At 35.2% G+C, this 22,497-nt stretch overlaps 4 protein-coding genes across 6 annotated transcripts; 3 read left to right on the plus strand and 1 right to left on the minus strand.

Annotated features, from left to right (window-relative positions):
* Nucleotides 1-701: 701 nt before the first annotated feature.
* LOC21397305 (50S ribosomal protein L4) lies at nucleotides 702-5,000 on the plus strand. Of its 2 annotated transcripts, none has more exons than XM_024167424.1 (9): nucleotides 702-797; nucleotides 1,337-1,513; nucleotides 1,653-1,714; nucleotides 1,856-1,979; nucleotides 2,163-2,311; nucleotides 2,633-2,740; nucleotides 2,832-2,951; nucleotides 3,797-3,970; nucleotides 4,341-5,000. In XM_024167424.1, exons 2-9 carry the CDS (start codon nucleotides 1,405-1,407, stop codon nucleotides 4,440-4,442), a joined length of 948 nt encoding a protein of 315 aa, XP_024023192.1. In that variant the 5' UTR covers nucleotides 702-797; nucleotides 1,337-1,404; the 3' UTR covers nucleotides 4,443-5,000. The 2 variants fall into 2 exon arrangements, with proteins under 2 accessions (XP_024023192.1, XP_024023193.1); XM_024167425.1 differs by having other exon boundaries at nucleotides 1,345-1,513.
* Nucleotides 5,001-6,525: 1,525 nt separating this feature from the next.
* LOC21397306 (chromatin remodeling protein EBS) lies at nucleotides 6,526-10,576 on the plus strand. Of its 2 annotated transcripts, XR_002902438.1 has the most exons (6): nucleotides 6,526-6,775; nucleotides 6,891-7,233; nucleotides 8,081-8,149; nucleotides 8,764-8,902; nucleotides 10,203-10,369; nucleotides 10,550-10,576. XR_002902438.1 is itself a non-coding variant. In XM_024167427.1 (5 exons), exons 1-5 carry the CDS (start codon nucleotides 6,703-6,705, stop codon nucleotides 10,227-10,229), a joined length of 651 nt encoding a protein of 216 aa, XP_024023195.1. In that variant the 5' UTR covers nucleotides 6,526-6,702; the 3' UTR covers nucleotides 10,230-10,478. The 2 variants fall into 2 exon arrangements, 1 of the variants encoding a protein (XP_024023195.1); XM_024167427.1 differs by lacking the exon at nucleotides 10,550-10,576 and having other exon boundaries at nucleotides 10,203-10,478.
* A 1,157-nt stretch (nucleotides 10,577-11,733) lies between these two features.
* LOC21397307 (subtilisin-like protease SBT2.4) lies at nucleotides 11,734-17,070 on the plus strand. The gene is made up of 10 exons (XM_024167433.1): nucleotides 11,734-11,909; nucleotides 12,325-12,469; nucleotides 12,640-13,037; nucleotides 13,454-13,549; nucleotides 13,948-14,017; nucleotides 14,133-14,415; nucleotides 15,034-15,374; nucleotides 15,474-15,741; nucleotides 16,291-16,563; nucleotides 16,652-17,070. The coding sequence occupies exons 1-10, from the start codon at nucleotides 11,734-11,736 to the stop codon at nucleotides 17,068-17,070; spliced, it is 2,469 nt and encodes an 822-aa protein (XP_024023201.1).
* A 1,312-nt stretch (nucleotides 17,071-18,382) lies between these two features.
* On the minus strand, nucleotides 18,383-22,476 carry LOC21397308 (O-fucosyltransferase 2). Its single transcript, XM_010100858.2, is given in 11 exon segments — nucleotides 18,383-18,719; nucleotides 18,832-19,072; nucleotides 19,308-19,645; nucleotides 19,784-19,927; nucleotides 20,029-20,149; nucleotides 20,461-20,549; nucleotides 20,662-20,723; nucleotides 20,952-21,051; nucleotides 21,201-21,290; nucleotides 21,873-22,082; nucleotides 22,085-22,476. Coding segments are annotated over 11 exon segments (1,962 nt in total). The 5' UTR covers nucleotides 22,343-22,476; the 3' UTR covers nucleotides 18,383-18,410.
* Nucleotides 22,477-22,497: the final 21 nt, after the last annotated feature.

Genomic DNA, 22,497 nt, shown 5'->3' on the forward strand with positions numbered 1-22,497 from the left:
TAAGCCAAATGATTTTTTAAAATGATTTTTGATAAAAACCTTCTTCCTCTTTTACATTTTGTCCAATTACAAAGACGCTTTCATAAAACATTTTGTGTGTTTGGAACCGTTTTTAAAAATGATTTTCATGTATTTCGAGAAGTAAAAAATGAAAATAAAATGAAACGGTGTTTATTTAACAAATGTTTTGAAAACGAAAACAATGAGAATGATTTTTGTGAAGAAATTAAAAAATAGTTAAAAGTTGTTTTCACTTTTTTATTTTTATTTTTAGTGCTTATCAATAATATTATAATATATTAATTAATAAACACAATTTTATTTTTTTATTATATTCAAAATAATCTCTTCAAAAATTAACCAAACATAATTTTAAAATCAATTTAAATTTTTTTTAAAATTATCTCATTTTTATTTTAAAACCAAGTTAACACCTCTTTATTAAACCAAGTGCTATCAACCTCCAAAATCGAGAAGTTTCCCCATCTGCCGTCTGTCATCCCCCTCCCTGCGTGGAACATCCAAGCACTAGCGAGTGGCGCATCTTTAGGCCCAGTAGCGGCAATCACATCTTCAGGCCCAGTAGCCCACGAATAACCACGGAGAATTAAGTGGGCCTTCATACCAAGCCCAAACCCCAGATCCAACATAGTGGAAATTGGAACTGAGGTTTCATTTTCGTATCGTTGGGTTCCAGTTGCCTCTGCCTCCTCAACACTCTCTCGCCGGAAGTTCCACCATCGACGCCAGTTCAAGCGATTTAGCCACCGGATTTCCACCATCTCCGTCGAAACCTTGTACTTCTTTTTCTTCTTCTTCTTCTTCTTCTTCTTCTTCTTAGCTACTTCGTCTTTACTTTGTCTGCCGTGTCGTCATTTTTGGACGTTTGTTTTCGACACAGGAATGATTTTTTACGTTATAAATTGATATTTTTTCGGCTTCCAATCACTCTGCTGTTCCGTTTTTATTCTTTCCGAGTAACCTTCTGCTACATTTCCTTTTTCTCTTATCAAATAATATTAGTTTTAATTGGCGCAAATCATCGAACATCTAGTGGGCAGAACCAGAAATCAATTTTCTTGGTGCTTTAGTTGATAATTCTGTAAAAAGTTGTGTATCTTCGTTTCTAACATGCTTCACAATAGGTAAATAAGATGTTTTTCCTAATAAAGCTGCATTCTTTAGATGATTTAGTGGCCACCATATAAGAAACTCAAAAGAACGATTTGGAGACTTGGTTTGTACTTTTCATTTATTCATTTTAAGAAGAAAGCAGTTGGAATCTGCAGTTGGATGGGGCAAAAGGTATTAGGAAACTTATGCTGTGTGTTTATAGATGAGCAGGTTAACCGTCCATTGATGCATTTGGGAGAAAAGGTTGCCGGTTGTCTGCTAGTTTAAGACATGGCTCTGTCTATTTCCAGAAGGATCTTACGTGCTCTTGGGTCTTCATCCGCATCTTCTCGCTGCTATTACTCAAGCATTACCTCTCCATCGTTATGCACAACTCATGGTAACAATATGTACTTATTAAGTATCGCTCATTAATTGCTTCGTAATTTGTACATTTGAGTTCATTTTGCGGCTTTCTGCGCACACATATCTATAGTTATAAATCTATGTTTGCGGCACTCGTTTCCTTCCTTAAACAGATCTGTACAACCACGTTCCTGGCGATAGCTTACTTTCTGCAGATTCTTCAGGCATTTTGAAGGTAGAATATTACTTCATTTTGTCTTCTGTAAAGTTTAGCTTAGAATAAAATGTAAATGAGATATTCTAACCGACATTCCAATTTTGGGTTTTAGTTATAGATTTTCAGTTTACGGACACATATTATCTTGATCCTTTGTAGGGCGGGTCATCTTTCCTTTCTCATCGAAAGCTTTCAACGGTCCTGACTCCTGAATCAAGTGAAGGTGTATTTCCTTCTGATTTACTTTCAGCTAAGCCCGTGGTGGCAGCAGACCGAGAAATAGGTATAAGGAAGAATTGAAACGATTTCATTTTTGAACTGCGAGTGGATAATAAATATAGATTTTGAAATGTTTTTATCTTTAACACTGATGGATTGAGTGTGTAAAAGAGGCCTTATGTCTCTTCATTGTGTTTGGTTATAAAATTTGTTTGAACGCATATTGATTTAAGATATCTTTGTTTAGGGCTTTATCAGGATATGGTAATTCCGGTGACAAATTTTCATAATGAAGATAAGGGCTTCATGGTTTTAGCTGGCGATGTCTTTGACGTGCCTATTAGGAAGGACATTATACACCGAGTTGTACTATGGCAACTTGCAAAACGACAGCAGGTTCTGATTAATTTATGTTGATGCTTTAAGCATGTAATGACATCCAGTAATGGCGATTTTACCTAGCTATAAAGTATATCGAAGATACATGCTATTCTTGAACTATTGAAAAAGCAGATTTTAAGATTCTCTTTTATTAGCCACATCACCTGGCAACATAGCGGTTCAAGTTTTGATTCTCTTGTAAATAGCACGTGGTGTAGTTTTTATAATTAATCTGCATTCCAGCACATTGACGGTAAGTACACCATAAAATGGTTTTGAAGAGACTTTGTTTATGTGAGAACGTAAACAGATTTTCTGATGACAAGTGGTCTGCAGGGAACACATTCAACAAAAACTATTAGCGAGGTCAGTGGAACTGGGAGAAAGCCATGGCCACAGAAGGGTACCGGTAGAGCAAGGCATGGAACATTACGTGGTCCCCAGGTACAAATGATCTAACTGGTTGGGTTTTGATGTTATTGAGTCCTTAAGATGCTATCATATGAAGCTTAATAGACCTTCAAATGGGTAACAGTTTCGAGGAGGTGCTACAATGCATGGTCCTAAGCCACGAAGTCATGCTATTAAGTTGAATAAGAAGGTTCGACGGCTAGGGCTGAAGATTGCTTTAACAGCCCGTGCAGCAGAGGGAAAGGCAAGTATTCTCCCTTTGTTGAAAAATAGATTCTAGTTCTTGCAACAATAAAGCCCTGCAACAGTTGTCGTTGCATACCTTGGCGAAATTCGTGTGTACATATCGTTAGCAAATTCACAGTATTTTGTCACGACTTTGTTTAGCAAGTACAGCACTTGCATAGGTTGTGGAATTGGTTTCAAAATGATTTTGTTTTCAATAAAAAGTAAAAATGAGAATGTTTTGAGAATCATTCTGGGACCGGTTCTAAAATTGCGTTTGGTTGGTTTTTTAAGAGATTGTTTTGAGTATAATAAAAAAGTGAAATCGTGTTTATTAATTAATATATTATATTATTGTTGATAAGTACTAAAAAATGAAAACAGAAAAGTGAAAACAACTTTCAACTGTTTTCTAATTCCTTCACAAAAACCATTCTCACTGTTTTCGTTTTCATTTTCAAAACATTTGCTAAACAAATGTCGTTTCGTTTTCATTTTCATTTTTTGCTTCTCGAAATACGTGAAAACCGTTTTAAAAAACGGTTCCAAACACGCACGTTATTTCTTAACAATATTCTTTGTTGAGAACGAGTTTAGAGATAGATTTGACATGGAATTTATTTTTCCTGTATAGTTGTGAGACATATATGTCCACATTGTCTTGATATAAGGCTTTGTATACATCCTAAATCTGAAAGACCTTTTTTTCATGATGGATAAATACAATAACATCGTACACAAGAAGCCTTTATAATGTGTTTGTATATAGCTAGTCACAAATAACATTTGTAATTCGCACGTGCGTTGTTTCATGTCTCAACCTTTGCACTTATGATTTATATTTTTCTGCTGTGCAATAAACAGCTTCTGGTTTTTGAGGACTTGGAGGTCCCCACACATAAAACCAAGAACATTGTGAATTATGTCAGTCAAATGGAGAACACCAAGAAGCTTCTGTTGGTGGACGGTAGTCCTATTGGTGAAAAGCTAAAGTTGGCCACACAAAATTTACATTACGTGAACGTGCTGCCCTCGATTGTAAGTTGCACCTTCTTTTTTTTCGTAATATATATATATATATATATATATATATATATATATTGTATATATTCATGATCTTTTATTCTCTACATACTTCTTTTTTTCCATTCGCAAAAACTTAAGCTCATTCTCTCTCTCTATGTGTGTGTGTGTGTGAATATTGATAGAACTATCTTTTCTCTGTTGTTCATATAACAGTCTCTTACTTTCTCTAATAACTTTGTTTATCCATTTTGTACCAAATAGTTTGTAGTTACAACTTTTTTGTAAGCTGCACAAATTGTGTATTACCAAAATTTTACCGGCTCCATTATTTGAAGTTCTGTTAGACAGTTGATTTCTTATCCTGTTTTTACATGTTTTGCAGGGTCTAAATGTCTACAGTATTTTGCTGCATGACACGCTAGTGATGTCCCGTGATGCAGTAAACGGAATTGTTGAGAGGGTGCACACTCCGATCAACCGTTGATCTTATATTTACTTTGTCTGCTCTACTCATTTACTTTCAACTCACAACCGGAACTGCCTTCTTTCTTTTCAAATTTTTTTTTTCCCTTGGCAATTTGTAGAAGAAAAGAAAGCCAATAATAATGAGCTTTTTCGTAGTTGAAAGATATGCAAATTCTTGACTCAAATGATTCCCATTTTTTGTTTGTTTTGGACTTTGTGCCTTGCTATGAAAATTGTGGTTTAATTTCGCTGGTTTTTGGGACGCGTAGTTGGCGCTTTTTTGTAATATTATTATTTTCCAATAGGCTTATTAATATTCTTTGATATCAGGACATTCCAGAGTTGAATGAGAAGTCCTTCGAGACATGTAACTTCCTTGTTAGAAGATGCCCGGACTACCAGCAGTAAACCAGTTAGCCAAAAAAAAAAAGAGAGTAAGTGCACATGCTTGGCGCATTCTTTGACAACAATCACGTCTCGTTGAATAAGTTTATAATTTCTTTTTTGTTCTGAAGTCAATATGCTTGGTTGCAAGTATGACTTGAGCGTGTGAATTTCATATCCGCATCTTAAATTAAAAAGGAAAAAAAAAGTGATTAAAGCACAGTTCTCAAAGAAAAAAGTGTGGAAAATTGTCGGTTTGCATAGCCGACAATTTTTGTTTTATCATAATTTATCCCGTCAAAAATTTTGGTTCCATAGAATGTCGTTTTCGAAAGTACTACCAATACTATTGACAACGTTACAACAAGACTGATGGAAAAATGTACTCTCATTCATTGTCATTACTAGACTAGGAACGTTTGGGAGCAAAATTTTAAAAATTTTGGTCTCCTCATCTTAGTGTGCGTTTAGTTTAAAGATTCGTGTCATAATTTAAATCATAATTCGTGACTCGTTACAGTATTTTTTCTCATAAAAAAATATACGTAAATCGAGAATAATTCTGAAGCATCATTCTGAATCTATCCCGTGATTGCTGAGTTATTTATCAGTTATTCTCATTGCTGAGTTACTTCAACGACCAGTGAAATGGCTAGAATGCCCGATCAGTCCCGTGATTGAGGCAAACGCGCATAACGACGCAAATCTGCCCCAGCAGAGGCAAACATGGAAACGGGCAAAAACATACGACACTAGATTTAATGGCGTTACAGTAATTTATCAGTGAACACATATGGTAAACGACGAATAGGTCGAATAAAAGGGCATTTTCCCCCTCCTTTCGCTGAATATGTATGGACATATTGGCAATAAAATTTTTGGAGAATTACACACACTTCAGATAAATAACTTTATATTTTCATGAAATTGCAAGTCAATACGTTTAAATCTGACTTTTGTTGCAAATTCCTTTACTGAAGAAGTGATTCTTTTTGGAAAACACAAATTAAAAAATACCAGGTATACTTGTATATTTGAAAGTGCCAAAGATGGTTGTGAACTCTTGTATCCAAATAACACCTTCAATCCATTAGCAAATAATAATAATAATAAATAACACCTTCAATCTTTCGTCAAAAAACAACAATTTGTTTACATGTTTAAAAAAATAAAGGCTATTTTATTTCATCAATTCGAGTTTAGAATTCGAATTTTACTACAGTAAAATTCCGTTTATTTCATCGATTCTAGTTTTATTACAGTAAAAAACTCTAAAAAAAAGTCATATCTAGCTTTTTTACTACAGTAAAAAAACTCTCACGCAAAGTCACATCTCAATTCGAATTAAAAACTCAAATTATCCTAAGAAGTTGTAAAAAATTCTCATATAAATTTACATCTCAACTTAAATTAAAAACTCACATAAGTGAAATAAATAAACCCAAAATTTAAAAAAAAAAAAAATCATGAGCTAAAGAACATATTAAAAAAAAAAAAAAAACCCACGAACCATATTAGCTAGCTTCTATTAGGCGTAGTATTTAAGATAAATTCGAAATCCAATGCATACTGATAAGAGAGAAATTTAAATTAAAAATTAAAAAATTAAAAAGGACTAAAAAGTGAGATATAAACGGTAATTGAGCATTAATGACTCTGATGCGTTTAAACACCAATATATACGTGAAGTCGCTGCAACTGATGACAAGCGTCACTCACTTTCTCTCTCTCTCTCTCTCTCCTGTACACGAAGTTCTAGGGTTTTCCTTGCTGCACCCAAATTTAGGTTTTTGAATGAGCAGATTTATCGCCATTGAAATAGCTCCACAGTTCCTTATACATTCCTTCTACTCTCTAGAAGAAAGTCTTCTTCCGAAAGGAAAAGTCCCTCCGCCATGGCCAAAACCAGACCAGGCAAAAAGGACCTGGACTCCTACACCATCAAAGGCACCAACAAGGTCGTCCGAGGTCCTCTCTCTCTCTCTCTCTCTCTCTCTCACTCTCTCTCTCTCTCTCTCTCTCTCTAAACTTCAAGACAACAAAATGAGATTTTTTTTCCTTTTTTTTTTTTTGGTTCGGGTAGCTGGTGATTGTGTGCTGATGCGCCCATCGGACACGGGTAAGCCCCCATACGTGGCGCGCATAGAGAAGATCGAGGCGGACAACAGGAACCACGCGAAGGTGAGGGTGAGGTGGTACTACCGGCCTGAGGAGTCGATGGGAGGGCGGAGGCAGTTCCACGGCGCCAAAGAGCTCTTCTTGTCGGACCATTACGACGTCCAGAGCGCACACACCATTGAAGGAAAGTGTGTCGTTCACTCCTTCAAGAACTACACCAAGCTCGAGAATGTCGCCGCCGAGGACTACTATTGTCGTTTTGAGTACAAAGCTGCCACTGGGAGCTTCACGCCTGACCGAGTCGCTGTGTGAGTTCATTTTTTTATTTTTTTTTTGGTTTTCTTGTTCGTAAAAATGTGGGCTTTTTGGTTTTTGGGATGCATTTTTATATGAACTTACTAAATTTACTATTTAACATAGATTATTTGTAATTTTTTTAGGTTTGAAAATAGAAAGGGAAATAGCTCCAAAATGGCTTCTTTTTGTTTTCTTTCGCAATTTGAACTTCAAGTTTAAGTGGATTTATGGGCAGTTACAGAGCCAGATTTTTTTTAAGAGGCATGAAGTAGATCAAAATTTTGAACTATACTCTAAAATTACAATGTAATTATCTTTTCTTTAAAAAAAAAAATAACTTTTTGTCCATTTCTTTTACCTTTCATCTATTTGTATTTTTTTTTTCTTCCAAATAAACTGAAGTTTGTCAAAGTCAAACAGTATAAAGTTTACTTATCAGAGTCCCAAAAATTATGAATTTTTGTAGGATAAGAAATAAGTTTGAAATATGACTATGTTTACTACCTAAAATTTGGGGTGTAACTGAAATTTTTTATAAAAATCTATGTAGATGTTGCAATTAGAATATTTCAAGAAGCAAACTAAGAGAAGAATTGTAAAAGTCTTTTTTTTATTATTTATTATTTTATTTTTATTTGGGGCAACAAGATTAAGGAGTCCTTAGGCTGCCCCCTCGAACTTAAGGTAGATCCATTTCTGTGTACCAGAAGTAGTGCTTCGCTTCTTAGTTTAGTTGGATATTAATAATCTTATAATTGAGCAACTAAAGTTTGGCAACTTTACAGCTTTTGTATTCATTTTGATTAATGGCATTGCTGGATTTTGACCTTTATCTCTCTCTCTCTCTCTCTCTTGAAGCTACTGCAAGTGTGAGATGCCTTATAACCCGGATGACCTCATGGTGCAGTGTGAGGGGTGCAAGGACTGGTAAATTCAGTTTCCCCCAACCCCTTCCCTCTTATTTTTTTTCTTTTTCTTGTGTGTTTTTGTTTCTCAGTAATGGAAGTTGGTGAATGCGTTTTAGCATTGTAGTTAAAATTTTGTTATCAAGTATAAGTAAAGCCAAGTGTTGGATCCAAAGGGAAAAGGTGGGGGTGCTTCAAAAGGTGAAGTAAATTTGAGTTTAGGACCTTAGGTATTTTTTCAGCCCTGGCTTCTAAGGCATTATTCTTGTGTTTGCCTATGGAAAGCATCATCTACCATCTATTCTTTTTCAGATAAAGAAAGCTACTGTTTGTGTATGTGCAAGTTCTACCAAAGATTTTCTATTATCATTCTCTCTCTTTATTATGAGTTATATTTTGAAATTTTAGTTCTTGCCGTGATTTTTACCGGGGAGTCTTAATTTCAATACTTTTGATCTTTATTGATTACTTTAAATCTATGCTTGTTGGTACTATTTCTGTCGGGTTGTTGTTACTTGTTATAACCGATGTGGGATTAGAGGTAGAAGGAAAATAATTTAATTAGATGCCTCGTTACACTAGGATCAATTTATCCCATATGACTATTCAAAAAGTTCCGTTATAATTGTCTTGTAGGTACCATCCTGCTTGTGTGGGAATGACTATTGAAGAAGCAAAAAACTTGGAGCAGTTTGTGTGTTCTGAATGCTCGTCTGATGATGATGTTAAAAAGTCCCAGAATGGATTCACAGCATCACCAGGAGCTGATTCCAAGGTACATCACACAATTTCAGTTGCATTTGTTTCCTAATTCTAGTTTGGCGCATGTGCGTATGTTCTATGGTTGCTAGTTGACTTGATATGTCACAGTGGTGCAAATCTTGATTGATTTCGTTTGTCAGATAAGGTGGAATATTGCCTACAGTTGGTTCTGTTAGTGAATCTGCTTCTTCACACATAGGACAATGAATTAGACGTTATACACATTCCGATGGGCTACTTGTTTTCCTTCAAATGGTTCATAAAATTGGCATTCTGATTCCAAATTTGCTAGTACGTTGGTGAACTTGTACTAGCTCACAAGTGGATGCTACATGGCCAAGATATCTTTAGAAGAGGAATTAAAGGGCCTTTTTAAGGCCGGAAAACGAAAATGGCCTTCAAACCGCATTTGTTACCAAATCCTTTGAAAGCGAGAACGAAAGTAAGAAATAGTGAAAATGGTTTTTGTTAAAGAAATAGAAAATTGTTAAAAAGTTGTTTTCCGATTTTCATTTTCTAAGCTATAACTTAGTACATGTCTTTCAAAATATACCCAGACACAATTTCACCTTTTTGGTATTTAAAACAATCTCTACGAAAATTAACCTAGTGTAATTTTAGAAACAATCTCAACACCATTCCTAAAAAGTTCTCATTCCCATTTTCAACTCAAAATAAAATTATTTTGAAAACACTAAGGGCATGTTTAGTTTGTTGATTCGAGTTGAGATGTGAGTTTTTTACTGTAGCAAAAAGAAAAAAAAAAGATGTGACTGTTTCTGAGAGTTTTTTATTGTAATAAAATTTAAATTTTAAATTTAAATCAGTAAAATGAACGAGGCATGAAACTTTTCTGAAATGCAGCCTATGCCCTTGAAGCTTCTTGATATAGCTCTTGACAATCACTCATGGCCTAATATATGTGCAGAGTACATTCTGTACTCTATTTAAGTATGTTGATAAATGGATATTGGTTGAATACGTTTTAAGATGAATATCTATGGTGATTATAATGCTTAGATACATACTAAGATTTGACAATGCCAGATAATGGCGTATGGCATTGGTTGTTTATGCATTGTGGTTTGGCGAAGTGATTACTGTCCCTTCCTTTGATATACAGTTTCATATTTACTTAATGATGAATCTAAGTACGACAATTTGCACTGAGTTCTTACTAAACGTGAGAAAGAGGGAGATTAGCAAAGGAAAAAAAAAAGAGAGGGGGTTGTCGTTATTATTATTATTATTTCTCTTTGACCCCTACATATTTTCTAGTTAGTAATTAGTGCTAAAATCCAAACTCTTTGCAGGTGGAGCCCAAGCGCAGGAAGAGATGACTGCAATTGCAGGCAGCAAGTACTTTGACTACGTCTAAACAAGTCGTCTTGAAGCATCATTCGTCTTTTGAATTGTCATCACGAGTGTTGTACAGCTCACGGAGATTCTTACAGATTCTGTGTTTTGACTACAGTTCTAGGTAACTCCTGTTAGATAGATTTAGGAGGAGGTTCTGTGTCCTTAACCTATGCTCTCTGTGATCATATTTAAGTCCCAGCATTTTGTAGTACAATGCATTGTGGATTCGGATTAATATTCTATTACTATTAATTTATTTATCTAACATCCATTTCTTCTAATTTTGATCATCCAAGTGTAGAAATTTTTCTGGGTTTTATTTCCCTATCAAAGCACACGAAGACAGTGATGGGGACGATCAGTGACGCCAATATGTGCTGTGTACCGGCATGGAGAGCACGGCAGGGGTACAGGCACAGCCGGGGCGGCACGACCAAAAAGTCTTAGGAGAATGATCACTTACTTATCAACTTCAAAAATATTAGCATAATAAAGATATTCACACAAAAAAAAAAAGGAAAAAAGAACACGACAACTTGGAAAGCAAAACATGATATAGGCACGAATGAAGTATGAAGGTAAAATAAGATAAATGTGAACCATTGTTTGTGCTACGAATAGCAATCTCTCGTGGCACAATTTACATCACTAAATACGATTATAACTCCCTAATTGTCATCTCTTTGAGCCATGTATGAGTCTTTCCAATTGTCGTCTGAACAATTTATAAGTATAAATTAATTTGGAACAGGAGACTATTTTCTGTCCAAACTGTTTTTTGGAAACCGTCCTACAAATAGGGAAGAAATCAATTGGTCAACTAACTGCAATAATAATCTGGTAATTTAAACCCAGTTCTTAATTACCTTATGATTGATTCTAAGACTACAAATTCTTGACCATGGACTTCGGCTCTATGCCTCCAACCCAACAAGGCAAGAGCTTTATTTCAATACTTGTTTCCATTTATATCTAAAAGTTGTTGAAAGATATATTCCCTACTTTTTATTCCTTAAAATCCGGTCAATGACAATCTTATCGAAGTTTGGTGAGAGAGAGTCTAAGTAAAAGAAATTGTCTCCAATTTGGGACTAAGAATTCAATATGTTAACAGTTTTGGATTTTCGGTTTCGGTTTTTTTTCCCTCTCTTTAACTAAAAACCAAATAAGACATAAATCATGGTTATTTTACGTGACATGGCAAGGACTGCGTGCAAATATTAAAAAAAAAAAAAAACCCACTTACCTTTTCCAATCCAACTTCGACTATAAACATGTATGGATGGATCAAAACTTTTACTTGTAACGTTTATTCCAAAACAAGTATATGTTTTCCAGACGAAAGCTCTAAGACCAGCAACTTTAACGCGCATTGATAGCGTGGTAATCACTTGTCTTTTTGCATGGTTCATGAGATCAGCGATATCTTATAATCCTTATCAAAGATATTAAAAAGAAAAAAAAAACAGCTTGATTATCTTAGCCATGGCGGAATTTGCTTCATTGAAGCGGGTGGAAGTGATTCGTCTCGGTTTGTTGATGGTGATCATGACTGCTGATTGTTTGGCAGAGGAGAGAGCTTTGTACTTGGTTACCATGGAAGATGAACCTGCTGCATTCCTTGGAGGTTCTAATCTGTCTCACAAAGGTCATAAACACAGGTGAATCATAAATGTTATTCCTTCTCTCCAATTTTTAATATCATATCATTTTTTTCTTTCAAATCCTAATTAGTTCATCCCAGAATCTTTTAAAGTCTCACGTACGTACTAATTAGTTTACCGTAATCCGATGTTGTACTGGTAAAATTTATTGCTCATCTACATCTTTAATAATCAAGCTTTTGTTTATCTTAAAATAATAATAATAATAATCAAGATTTTGGGTATAGAATTTCCTTTTTTCCACCCTAAACTTTTTCGGAATCAAAGATAGTACTTATAATTATTTATTTATTTATTTATCTATCTATCTGTTATAATAAGTAGCACCTTTTACAACATTGGCTTATTATTACATATATACGATCTCAATAACTCAATATTATATAATCTTGCATGTGTATATATTGGTCAGTGAGGTTTCTAGAGCCCATGCAAAGCGCTTGGTGAATTCTCACGACAAACTTCTACAGAGCACACTGGAGACCGGAAGCTACACCAAGCTTCACAGCTTCAAACACATTGTTAATGGATTTGCCGTTCATACCACCCCTTCCCAGGTCCTGAATTTCCTGATATGATCTCTCTCCAACTTTTCAATATTATACCAATTTATACAGATTTCCTTTTAGTCCCATAAACAAGCATAAATACATACATATATATATATATATATATTTTTTTTTAAAAAGATGGTAAAAAGTAGAACATTATATCATGGTTATTGCAGGCCTCAAAACTGAGAGATGTTGAGGGCGTAAGGTTGGTGGAGAAAGATAGAGGAGCCAAATTGATGACAACATACACTCCTAAATTCCTAGGCTTACGTGAGGGAGTTTGGGCACAAGAAGGAGGAGAAAGAAACGCCGGTGAAGGGATTGTGATTGGCTTTGTGGACACTGGCATTAACCCAACACACCCTAGCTTTGCCTTTAACCCCTTCAATCCTTTTACTTCCAACCTTTCTCGTTTCTCCGGCGCCTGTGAGGCCGGTCCTCATTTCCCGGCGAGTTCTTGCAACGGAAAGATAGTCTCCGCGAGATTCTTCTCCGCGGGCGCTCAAGCGGCCACTACTCTCAACACTTCTGTGGATTTTCTCTCACCCTACGATGCAGTTGGACATGGCAGGTATTTATAAATTATATGATCGAAAATCAAGTCTCTAAATCATATTTGCCATGAAAGTTAAAACTTGTTCATTTTACCGATTCGAGTTTAGAATTCGAGTTTTATTACAGTGAAAAGCTCTCAGAAACAGTCACATCTAACTTTTTTACTACAATAAAAAATTCTCACATAAAATCACATCTCAACTCGAATCAGCGAACTAAACGGGCTCTAAATACTCTCTTAATATTTTGCAGAAATTTTTACAAGTAAGATTTTTATTAGTCGTGTTTGGAAATTGTTTGGTTTGATTTTTTTATATGATTTTAATGTATTGTGACTTTCAAAATCATAATATATTAGTATGAACTTTTTACCATAAAGTACGTATAGAGTATAGTCAATTCTTTGACAAGGAAAAATAATGCTTTGAACAGTCATGTGGCATCAACCGCGGCTGGAAATGCTGGAGTACCGGTGGTGGTGAATGGCTTCTTTTATGGACGAGCTAGTGGAATGGCGCCACGTGCCCAGTTCGTTTCTTCTCCTATTCTAATTTTATAATTAAAAGATGGAAGATTTAAGTCTGGTTTATTTCACCGATTCGAGTTTAGAATTTGAATTTTGTTACATAAACAGTCACATTTAATTTTTTTATTACAGTAAAAAGTTCTCACATAAAGTTGCATCTCAACTCGAATCAGCGAACTAAACGGACCCTTAAATTCTATACCTTAATGTTGAAAGTAGGTGTAAATTCAATGTTAGGCTAGCTAAAATTGAAAACATTTGTTAGTTTTTATTTTGGTTTCTTATAGACCTTAATTCAAGTCTGACATGTACTTAAGATGAAAAATTATGATCAGTTAACAAAACCATGAGATAATTACCAATGTTTATAAAGTAAATATCCACGCCTTTTGTTAAACAGAATTGCTATATACAAGGCTGTCTACCCAACAGTGGCAACCTTAACAGACGTGATTTCAGCAATTGATCAAGTGAGCACATTAATTAATTCATCACTACTTACCAGTTAAACCGAAATTGATTTCATAGAAATTAAAGAAAAATATTAAAGTGGTTTATATATCTTTGTTGACTATTTTACCACAGGCAGTATTAGATGGAGTGGACATCCTAACACTCTCTGTGGGACCCGATGAACCTCCAGAAGACACAATCACCTTCTTAAACTTGTTTGATATCGCACTGCTATTTGCTCGGCGAGCTGGGGTTTTGGTGGTCCAAGCAGCGGGCAACAAAGGCCCAGGCCCATCAACAGTAGTCTCATTCAGCCCATGGGCCGTAGGAGTAGCTGCCTCCGGTACTGATAGAAGTTACCCCGGATGTCTTCTTCTTGGGAATGGCCGAAAAGTTGGAGGCCTGGGATTATCAGGTTTGTTAATAGTCAAGGTTTTGTTCTCGTTTTTATGATTATGAAAACAGATATGTACGAGGATTTGTGTTATGATTCAAATTATAGTTCGTGATTTATTATAGTATTTCTTTTTATAAAAAGATATACGTAAATTGAGAATAATTTTAAATTATAATTCTGAATTTATGAACCAAACGTTTAGAAGCTTATAACAAAGCAAAAATGCTTTTTATTTGTCTGTTTTCATGACAACTTTTTGTATCTGTTAGATGTTTTCACTTGTTAATAATCTTAAACAATTCGGACCATTTGTTTAGAAGGTTTCAACCACTTCTCAATTTAAACTGCGAATCTAATTCAGACGTTTCTTTTTCAAAATCCGAATGACGCTTGTATTTTTTCTCTTTCAAACACCAATTTAGATTAGATTTTCAGTTTAAATTAAGAATTTTGATTTGAACAAAATGGGGTTTCACATTTTTTTTTAATTACTAAATACAACCAAGATAGTATAACTAGACACAATTTCGATCACTGATTCCAATATTTCAAATATAATCTCAGACTAATGATTCCAAAAACATGAAACGAGTCACAAATCAGTTATTTATAAATTGATTGCTTTTTTTGTTTTAGGACCATCTTTGGGAAATGGCTTGTTCTTGCATAAGCTGGTATTAGCCAGGGATGCTGCGAGGACAAATGGGTCGTTTCCTGAAACGCCATCATTAATTGAAGAGTGTCAATCTCCTCAAGCATTGGACCCAAGAGTAGTACGAGGTAGCATTGTAATATGTACCTTCTCTGAGGGCTTCTCAAATGGAACATCCTCTGTCACAGCCATTATCAGCACGGCAAAAGCACTAGGATTTGCGGGCTTCGTCTTTGTTGCAAATCCAAGCTATGGTGATTTCATAGCAGAGCCTATTCCCTTTGATATTCCAGGCCTTTTGATCCCAAGTGTTGCTGATGTTCAGGTACAAATAACATGACTACTTTTACATTATAATATTTAACATAATGATGATAACCAATATTTGTGGAAATCTTAATTATGAGAGAACTATGAAATGTAGGTTATATTGAACTATTATGAACGACATACACATAGGGGTGAGTCAAAATTAGTAAGGAGATTCAGGGCAAAAGCTGCAATAGGAGAAGGAAGAGTTGCTTCTTTCAAGAGCCAAGCGCCAACGGTGAGCAGATTCTCTTCAAGGGGACCTGATTTCATTGATGCTAAAAGGAACCCAACTGATGTTCTAAAGCCTGATATTCTTGCCCCGGGTCAACGAGTTTGGGCGGCTTGGAGCCCCATTAGTGCCTCTGATCCCATACTAGAAGGTAAGCGAAAAAATAATAATAATAATAATAATAATAAAAAAGAGAGTAAAAACTCTCAAACAAGAAAGACTCAAGAGATTAGTCCTTATTATTATTATTTTTGGTAAATATTATAGCGATATCTCCTCAACTCCATGACACTATAATTAAGTTCGGTGAAAAGAGTGTCTTTATATTGAGAAAAGTCAAGGTGTTTGGTGCGTTTAGAACTCATTTTAAAATAATTTTATTTTTTTATGAAAATAGAAATGAAAACGTTTTCAATCTCAGATAGAAATTATTTTTTAAAATGCGTTTGGTAGTTTTATCAAGAGATTGTTTTCAGTATAAAAAAATCATTAATGTCTCTCTTTTTGAAAAACGACTAAAACTCGTTTTTCATTTCTCTCATTTTACACTAAACTAAAAAATCGTTTTCATTTTTATTTTTTGTCTTTAATTATACCAAATGCGTTTTAGAAAGAAAAATAAAAATAAGAACAATTCTAAACACGGCAGTTATTTCTCTTCCTATTTTGTCTTCAAGCATTAATATGATGGCTATTGTAGGACTCAGTTTTGCACTAGTCTCTGGTACAAGCATGGCAACACCACATATAGCGGGAATAGCGGCACTTATAAAGCAGTACAATCCTTCATGGACGCCATCCATGATTTCATCCGCAATTGACACCACGGCAACCAAGTATGATAACCACGGACAAGTTATAATGGCAGAAGGATTTAGTATCGGCAGTTTGTATCCTTCCACCCCTTTCGAATTAGGTTCTGGCCTTGTCACGCCGAGTTGTGCCATAGATCCCGGGCTGGTTTTCTCTTCAGGTAATGTTTTTCATACTAAAAGTTTATCATTGCTAAACTCTTTTTCATTCCCCTTACAAATCAGAGTCATGGGGTGTTGATGAAGCAGGATATAAAGATTACGTCGCCTTCTTGTGCTCATTGCCCGGTATGAATCCTGCTACAATCAAAATTGCCATTGGAGAAAGCTGCAATTACTCGCTTACTCACCCAGCCAATCTAAACCTTCCTTCAATAACGATATCAGCATTGATAGGATCTCTGTCGGTACAGCGAACTGTCAGGAACGTACGAAACGAGCCGGAGACGTACCTTTGTGCGGTGTTGCCTCCTAATGGGACCACGGTGAGCTTGAATCCTCCTTGGTTTACCATAGCTCCACAAGGAACACAAGAATTAGATGTACAATTAAATGTGACCAAAGCAATGAATGACTTCAGCTTTGGTGAAATCATACTAACTGGAAGTTTAGGTCATATTGTAAAAATACCCTTGTCAGTTTTTCCCATATCAGTACAGAAAAGATGAGGATTATGTAGCTAATCTCTTCCGATATCTATGAATAATCTCTTCCAATATCTATGAATAATCTTTAAAAGCAGTAATATGGACCCAAAAATATTACCCAAAAACATAGGCCGTTTAGAATTAATCCCGTTTTTATTTTTTACGTTTTTTGAGAAAGAAAAATAAAACGTTTTTAAAACGGCATTTAGTGTAATAAAGACAAAAAATAAAAATAAAAACGATTTTTTGTTTTAGTATAAAATGAGAGAGAAATAAAAAACGACTTTTAGTCGTTTTTCATTTTTTGTTTTTGTTTTCTTCTCTCTCGAGCAGAGAGAAAGAGAGAGAGACATTAATGAATTTTTTTATACTGAAAATAATATCTTAATAAAACTATCAAACACATTTTTAAAAATGATTTCTATCTGAAATTGAAAACGTTTTCATTTTCATTTTCATACAAAAAATAAAATCATTTTAGAACGAGTTTTAAACGCACCCATAGGCTGTTTAGAATTGAGCCTGTTTTTATTTTTTACGTTTTTTGAGAAAAAAAATGAAAAAGTTTTTAAAACGGCATTTGGCAGAATAAAAATAAAATGGAAATGAAAACGATTTTTTGTTTTAATGTAAAATGAGAGAGAAATGAAAAACGACTTTTAGTCGTTTTTCATTTTTTATTTTTGTTTTCTTCTCTCCTAAGCAGAGAGAAAGAGAGAGAAACATTAATGAAATTTTTTATACTGAAAACAATCTTTTAATAAAATTACCAAACACATTTTCAAAAATGATTTCTATCTGAGATTGAAAACGTTTTCATTTTCATTTTCATACAAAAAATAAATTCATTTTAAAGCGAGTTCCAAACGCACCCATAGACCGTTTAGAATTGATCTCGTTTTTATTTTTTACGCTTTCTGAGAAAAAAAATGAAAAAGTTTTTAAAACGACATTTGGTGCAATAAAGACAAAATTGAAATGAAAACGATTTTTTATTTTAGTGTAAAATAAGAGAGTTTTTTATTTTCATTTTCTCCTCTCTCGAACAGAGAGAAAGACATTAATGAGTTTTTTTATACTGAAAATAATCTCTTAATAAAACTACTAAATGCATTTTTAAAAATAATTTATATCTGAGATTGAAAACATTTTCATTTTCATAAAAAAAACAAAATCATTTTAGGACGAGTTAATATTCCATTACACTTCAGTCTATTCACGTTATGTAGAATAAAAAACATTCTGAAGAATCTAATGAACGACATGGAGTTATTTAAAATCAAAATTAAGAATAAATGTTTAATGTTTACATATTACAATTAGCTCTAGCAAAAAAAGAAAAAAAAAAAAAAAGAGTACCGTTATTCTGTTCTGCACATACACTCTTTACACCGTGGATACCGGTAAACACTCCTTGCCTTGGGCCTTGTTCGGACATGTTTAGTTTGTCTAATTGCCTTCCTAACTCTCTGCTCAAACACACGCCACTCGATGGTTGAATTCTTCATAAAGATGCTCGCTAGCCTACGCTTGTTTGGTCGTATTGTCGGCATATTCCCCCCGCCATAATATACGCGAAAACCAGATACCAAGGACGATAACTGACTCCCCGAATCTGTCATTGCAAAAGCATCGGCAGCAGTGCATCCTATGAAGTCCAGTGCCGCTAACTATACAAAACATTATCATTCAACCAATTAACAATGAAAAGAAGGATTCACCATTGCTATTCTCGCAAGAAAATCACATTAGAAGGCTGAAAATATTGGCATGTTATATTACCTGAGATGAAAAATTCATGAATGGTTCAAGTTCACTTGACGAAAGCAAATTCTCTTTAGTAACCAACTTTGGATATAAGCTTGTCAAAGCAACCAACCTTGATCTGCCTCCATATATCTGTGAGCCTGCCACAAATATATGTGTCTTACGATTAAAACCAAGAGCAGCAAGCATAAGTACTGCTTCTTCTGGCGTTAAAGGACACAACCCTTCTGATCTAAGTTCTTGGGGAGAAGGCAACCTGGAATAAATTAGAAAACATAAATATGATTCACTGACAAATCTAACTAGTTTACTTGTCTCCAATAGAGGAAGAGTAGAGAGAGAGAGGACAAAAAGGTGAAATCATCATGATACTGGGTGAGAGCCTCAAATGAAGTGGAGAAAGGTGGTTTCTGAAAAAATATTAGAAAATTTGAAAAAAGAAAAAAGAAATCTCAGACCAACTGGAATTTAAGAGGTGAAATGAAGCATACTTTGTGGTCTTCTTAAGAAGTGTCAATGCAGGGAAATGGATTTCACGGTAAGCTTCCAACTCTCGCCTCTCTTCATCACCTCCACCAAATTCACATAAAGAATGAGCTACCATGTCAATTTCAAACCTCAAGTGTAAAGCTAGATATCTGGAAGCTTTCTTTGGACGAGTTTGATTTTGTTTTCTAAATTCTTGTGCATATGAACCAACGAGATATTGATCCAGTGGTCCACCAGGGTGACCTTCATGTTGACGCAACCTTTGGAGAAGCAAAGCGCCAATTTGTTGGATCTTGGGAACAAATTGCAAAGCGTGGAAATTACATCTGCATCGAAGTCTCTAGATGAAATTTCCCAATTAGGAAAAGGAAACCAGACAAAAGTAGAAGAGGCAACTATTAAGGAAAGGATTCGATCTATTATGAATTTATTAACCAAAATCTTATAAAGAATCACGGTTCTGGGACCTATTGGTTACCTGTAACTGAAAAGGTATTGGATCAAATGCCAAGCGATTTCCAAATCCGAGCAAATGGACAACTCCATTTTTAAGGATTATTGGGAGAATGTTTTTCAAGTAAAAACTTGGCTTTGCCTCTTTTCTGATGTCTTCATCGGTCACCTGGTACAAGAATCTAACAATCAATGTAATCCAAAAATATTGATAGAAGCAAACTCACTGTTACTTTTCATAATAATTCAAAATTTGGCAGATGGACGTACAACGCTACCAATAGCCTCCAAGTTTAATGAACGCAGCTCCTTGGGTAGTTCCTTCACTATCCGGATATCAGGTGACAAGTAGTTAATAAAATGCTCCTCCTCATAGATATCACTGAATTGACTGTGACATAATGAAACTAGTTATCATCACTCTACCAGGGAAAATATGAGATTATAATATTGCAAAGGAGAAGGAGAAAAGCATGCAGCACTACTTAGCCTCAAGTAGACACATTGAATGTTAATAATGAATAGCATTCATGTCATGAGTAAGGCCTAATATGGACATGCTCTTCCCAAATTCTCCTCCATTCATGATATTATTCTACTTCGAAGTTCAAATACATGATGATAATGGAATAACTCACCCCAAAAAAAATTACAAAAACAAATAAAGGAACAGTAAGAATGGAAAGGAAAGAAGTATATCACCTTACATCTTTCCAAACGCTACTGTACAAAAATTTTGGAACAACCAGAGTGGAGTTGAGTAACCTTGCAAGAACAACAGCATTACAGACCTGTTGCCAAACAGAACAGTTTTTAGATGGTAGATATTAACAAACCAGGAGGCATATCAAAAAGAAGAAGAAGAAGATAATAATAGGAGCTAGTACCATAAACATTACTTACAGCAACTCTCTGCTGGTTCATCCCACCATTTGCAGTGACTAAAATGTATCCATTCTTTCCCTCTATGAAGAAGTCACCAACGAAAAAAGAAAAAAAAAAAAAAAACGGGTAAGAACCAGATTTAGTAATCTGTAACGGATCAAATAACAAAGTAATTGATCTGTGAGAAAACCCACGCACTCTCTCAAATCACATATAGAATGTACTCATTTTCATATGCATATATAAGCAACGTTCAAAACAAACACATGCACACACACACACAAAGAGAGAGAGAGAGAGAGTAAAACCATTAGGTTCCCAGTTGCGTTGGTCGGCACAAGGTTTCCAAGAAGAAGCAAGAATAAAAGGCTCCTTCCACAAATCTTTTGGCTCAGCTTTATTTTGTCCCTGTGTCACAATCAAAAACAATGAGAGCGAGCAAAAGAACCACACTAAGAAGATCTATCGACGGTATTACACGATAACTAGATCGCAACTCAACTAAACAAAGTTTCAATGTCATTCAAACAGTTGAGATAAGGATTCATTTCAAATACCTCTGCCAAGGCATGGGCAGCTAAAGCCAACATCCTTCCATAGTTCCCTTTCTGTGTGGCTTTTCCTTTACCAATTTTTCGTAATCCTTTCTGCAGAAGCCAAAAGAAAACCGACACAAAAGGAAGAATCTTTATAACTACCGCTCTAGGAACCAACTCATGTTGATCTCTACATAAGCCATGATGAATTGTATGTCTGTAATGCATTACAACAACAATTCTAAATTTCTTCGCAACTTTAAGAATCTATTCTAGATGTCCCAGGTCTCGCAAATCCTTCCCAAACCATGTCAAATGGCAATAATGTTATAAAAACAGGGTTGCTAGAAACTTCTTGGCTTTACTTGAAAACTTGAACTTTCTGCTCTATCCCAAACATTTTGTCAAAAAGTCTTAATAACATAATAGTCTTCTTCTCATAACTTCCCTAATCTCTGATATATCCTTGTATATTCCATGGTACTAGAGCAAATTGATTATGTAGTTTACACCTAAAGAATGTATTCAGTTAGTTCACGTCTATAAATGTCATCTTCAGCTAAATCCCATCTATAAATATTCAAAGTAAATCATTATTCTGCAAGAACTGCCCCTAAAGAATAAATATTTATCTACAATGCATGTTGAAAAAAAAAATGACAATCGAATTCAGAACCTAAGGGTAAAACATACCCGGGCAGAAACAGGCGAATTATTGATAGAAGAGCGAGATTTGTGATGAACGATTCCATGCTCTTGTAGCCGCAAAAGCATGATCCAGTTCACGAACAAGAACAGAGCCAATAAGCAAATCAAGGTCAAGAACCCTTTGATTCGCCTCTTGCCGTGCGACATCTTCCCTAGCTTCTTCCTCTTCGCTCTCTTCTGCATCTTCCGATCTCGAGAAACGATTCATGATGAGAATCGGAGGATCGGTCGGCGATGGAGAAGCGGCTGGGGCCGAGACGAGGGGAGTGAGCCGGCGAGGCTTGGCGGCTCCTCGGAGGGGTAGCGTTCAGGCGGGAATTGATGAAGGCGGACCAGGATGTTTTGGGCGGATCCGAGTGATCCGAGAGTGAAAGTGACAGTGGGACCCCAATCTCCCCATTTTGTTGTATTTGTTCTTGACGAGGAGGTTTTGTCGGATCGAAAGTATCGGCCATGGAGAGATGAGATCCGAGAAAAGAGAGATTAGCTTTCGGATTTTCTCGGGAAAGAAAAAGAGAGAAGCGAGGGAAAGGAAGCTTGGCGTGCTCTTGTGAAAGCTCAGCTTAGAGTCCTTTTTTTTCTTTTTCTTTTTTTTTTTTTTTTTTTTTTT

The sequence above is a fragment of the Morus notabilis genome, unplaced genomic scaffold (genome assembly GCF_000414095.1).
Source record: "Morus notabilis unplaced genomic scaffold, ASM41409v2 Scaffold1292, whole genome shotgun sequence".
NCBI lineage: Eukaryota > Viridiplantae > Streptophyta > Magnoliopsida > Rosales > Moraceae > Morus > Morus notabilis.

What these genes read in the sequence shown, in the direction of transcription:
- LOC21397305 (XM_024167424.1), top strand. Translation starts at nt 1,405, where the DNA reads ATGGCTCTGTCTATTTCCAGAAGGATCTTACGTGCTCTTGGGTCTTCA. An exon ending in CCCGTGCAGCAGAGGGAAAG is followed by an intron (nt 2,952 to 3,796) that starts GCAAGTATTCTC and finishes TGCAATAAACAG; the next exon opens with CTTCTGGTTTTTGAGGACTT. An exon ending in TGAACGTGCTGCCCTCGATT is followed by an intron (nt 3,971 to 4,340) that starts GTAAGTTGCACC and finishes CATGTTTTGCAG; the next exon opens with GGTCTAAATGTCTACAGTAT.
- LOC21397306 (XM_024167427.1), top strand. Translation starts at nt 6,703, where the DNA reads ATGGCCAAAACCAGACCAGGCAAAAAGGACCTGGACTCCTACACCATC. An exon ending in CACCAACAAGGTCGTCCGAG is followed by an intron (nt 6,776 to 6,890) that starts GTCCTCTCTCTC and finishes TGGTTCGGGTAG; the next exon opens with CTGGTGATTGTGTGCTGATG. An exon ending in CACCAGGAGCTGATTCCAAG is followed by an intron (nt 8,903 to 10,202) that starts GTACATCACACA and finishes AACTCTTTGCAG; the next exon opens with GTGGAGCCCAAGCGCAGGAA.
- LOC21397307 (XM_024167433.1), top strand. Translation starts at nt 11,734, where the DNA reads ATGGCGGAATTTGCTTCATTGAAGCGGGTGGAAGTGATTCGTCTCGGT. An exon ending in TTCATACCACCCCTTCCCAG is followed by an intron (nt 12,470 to 12,639) that starts GTCCTGAATTTC and finishes TGGTTATTGCAG; the next exon opens with GCCTCAAAACTGAGAGATGT. An exon ending in GATGCAGTTGGACATGGCAG is followed by an intron (nt 13,038 to 13,453) that starts GTATTTATAAAT and finishes TGCTTTGAACAG; the next exon opens with TCATGTGGCATCAACCGCGG.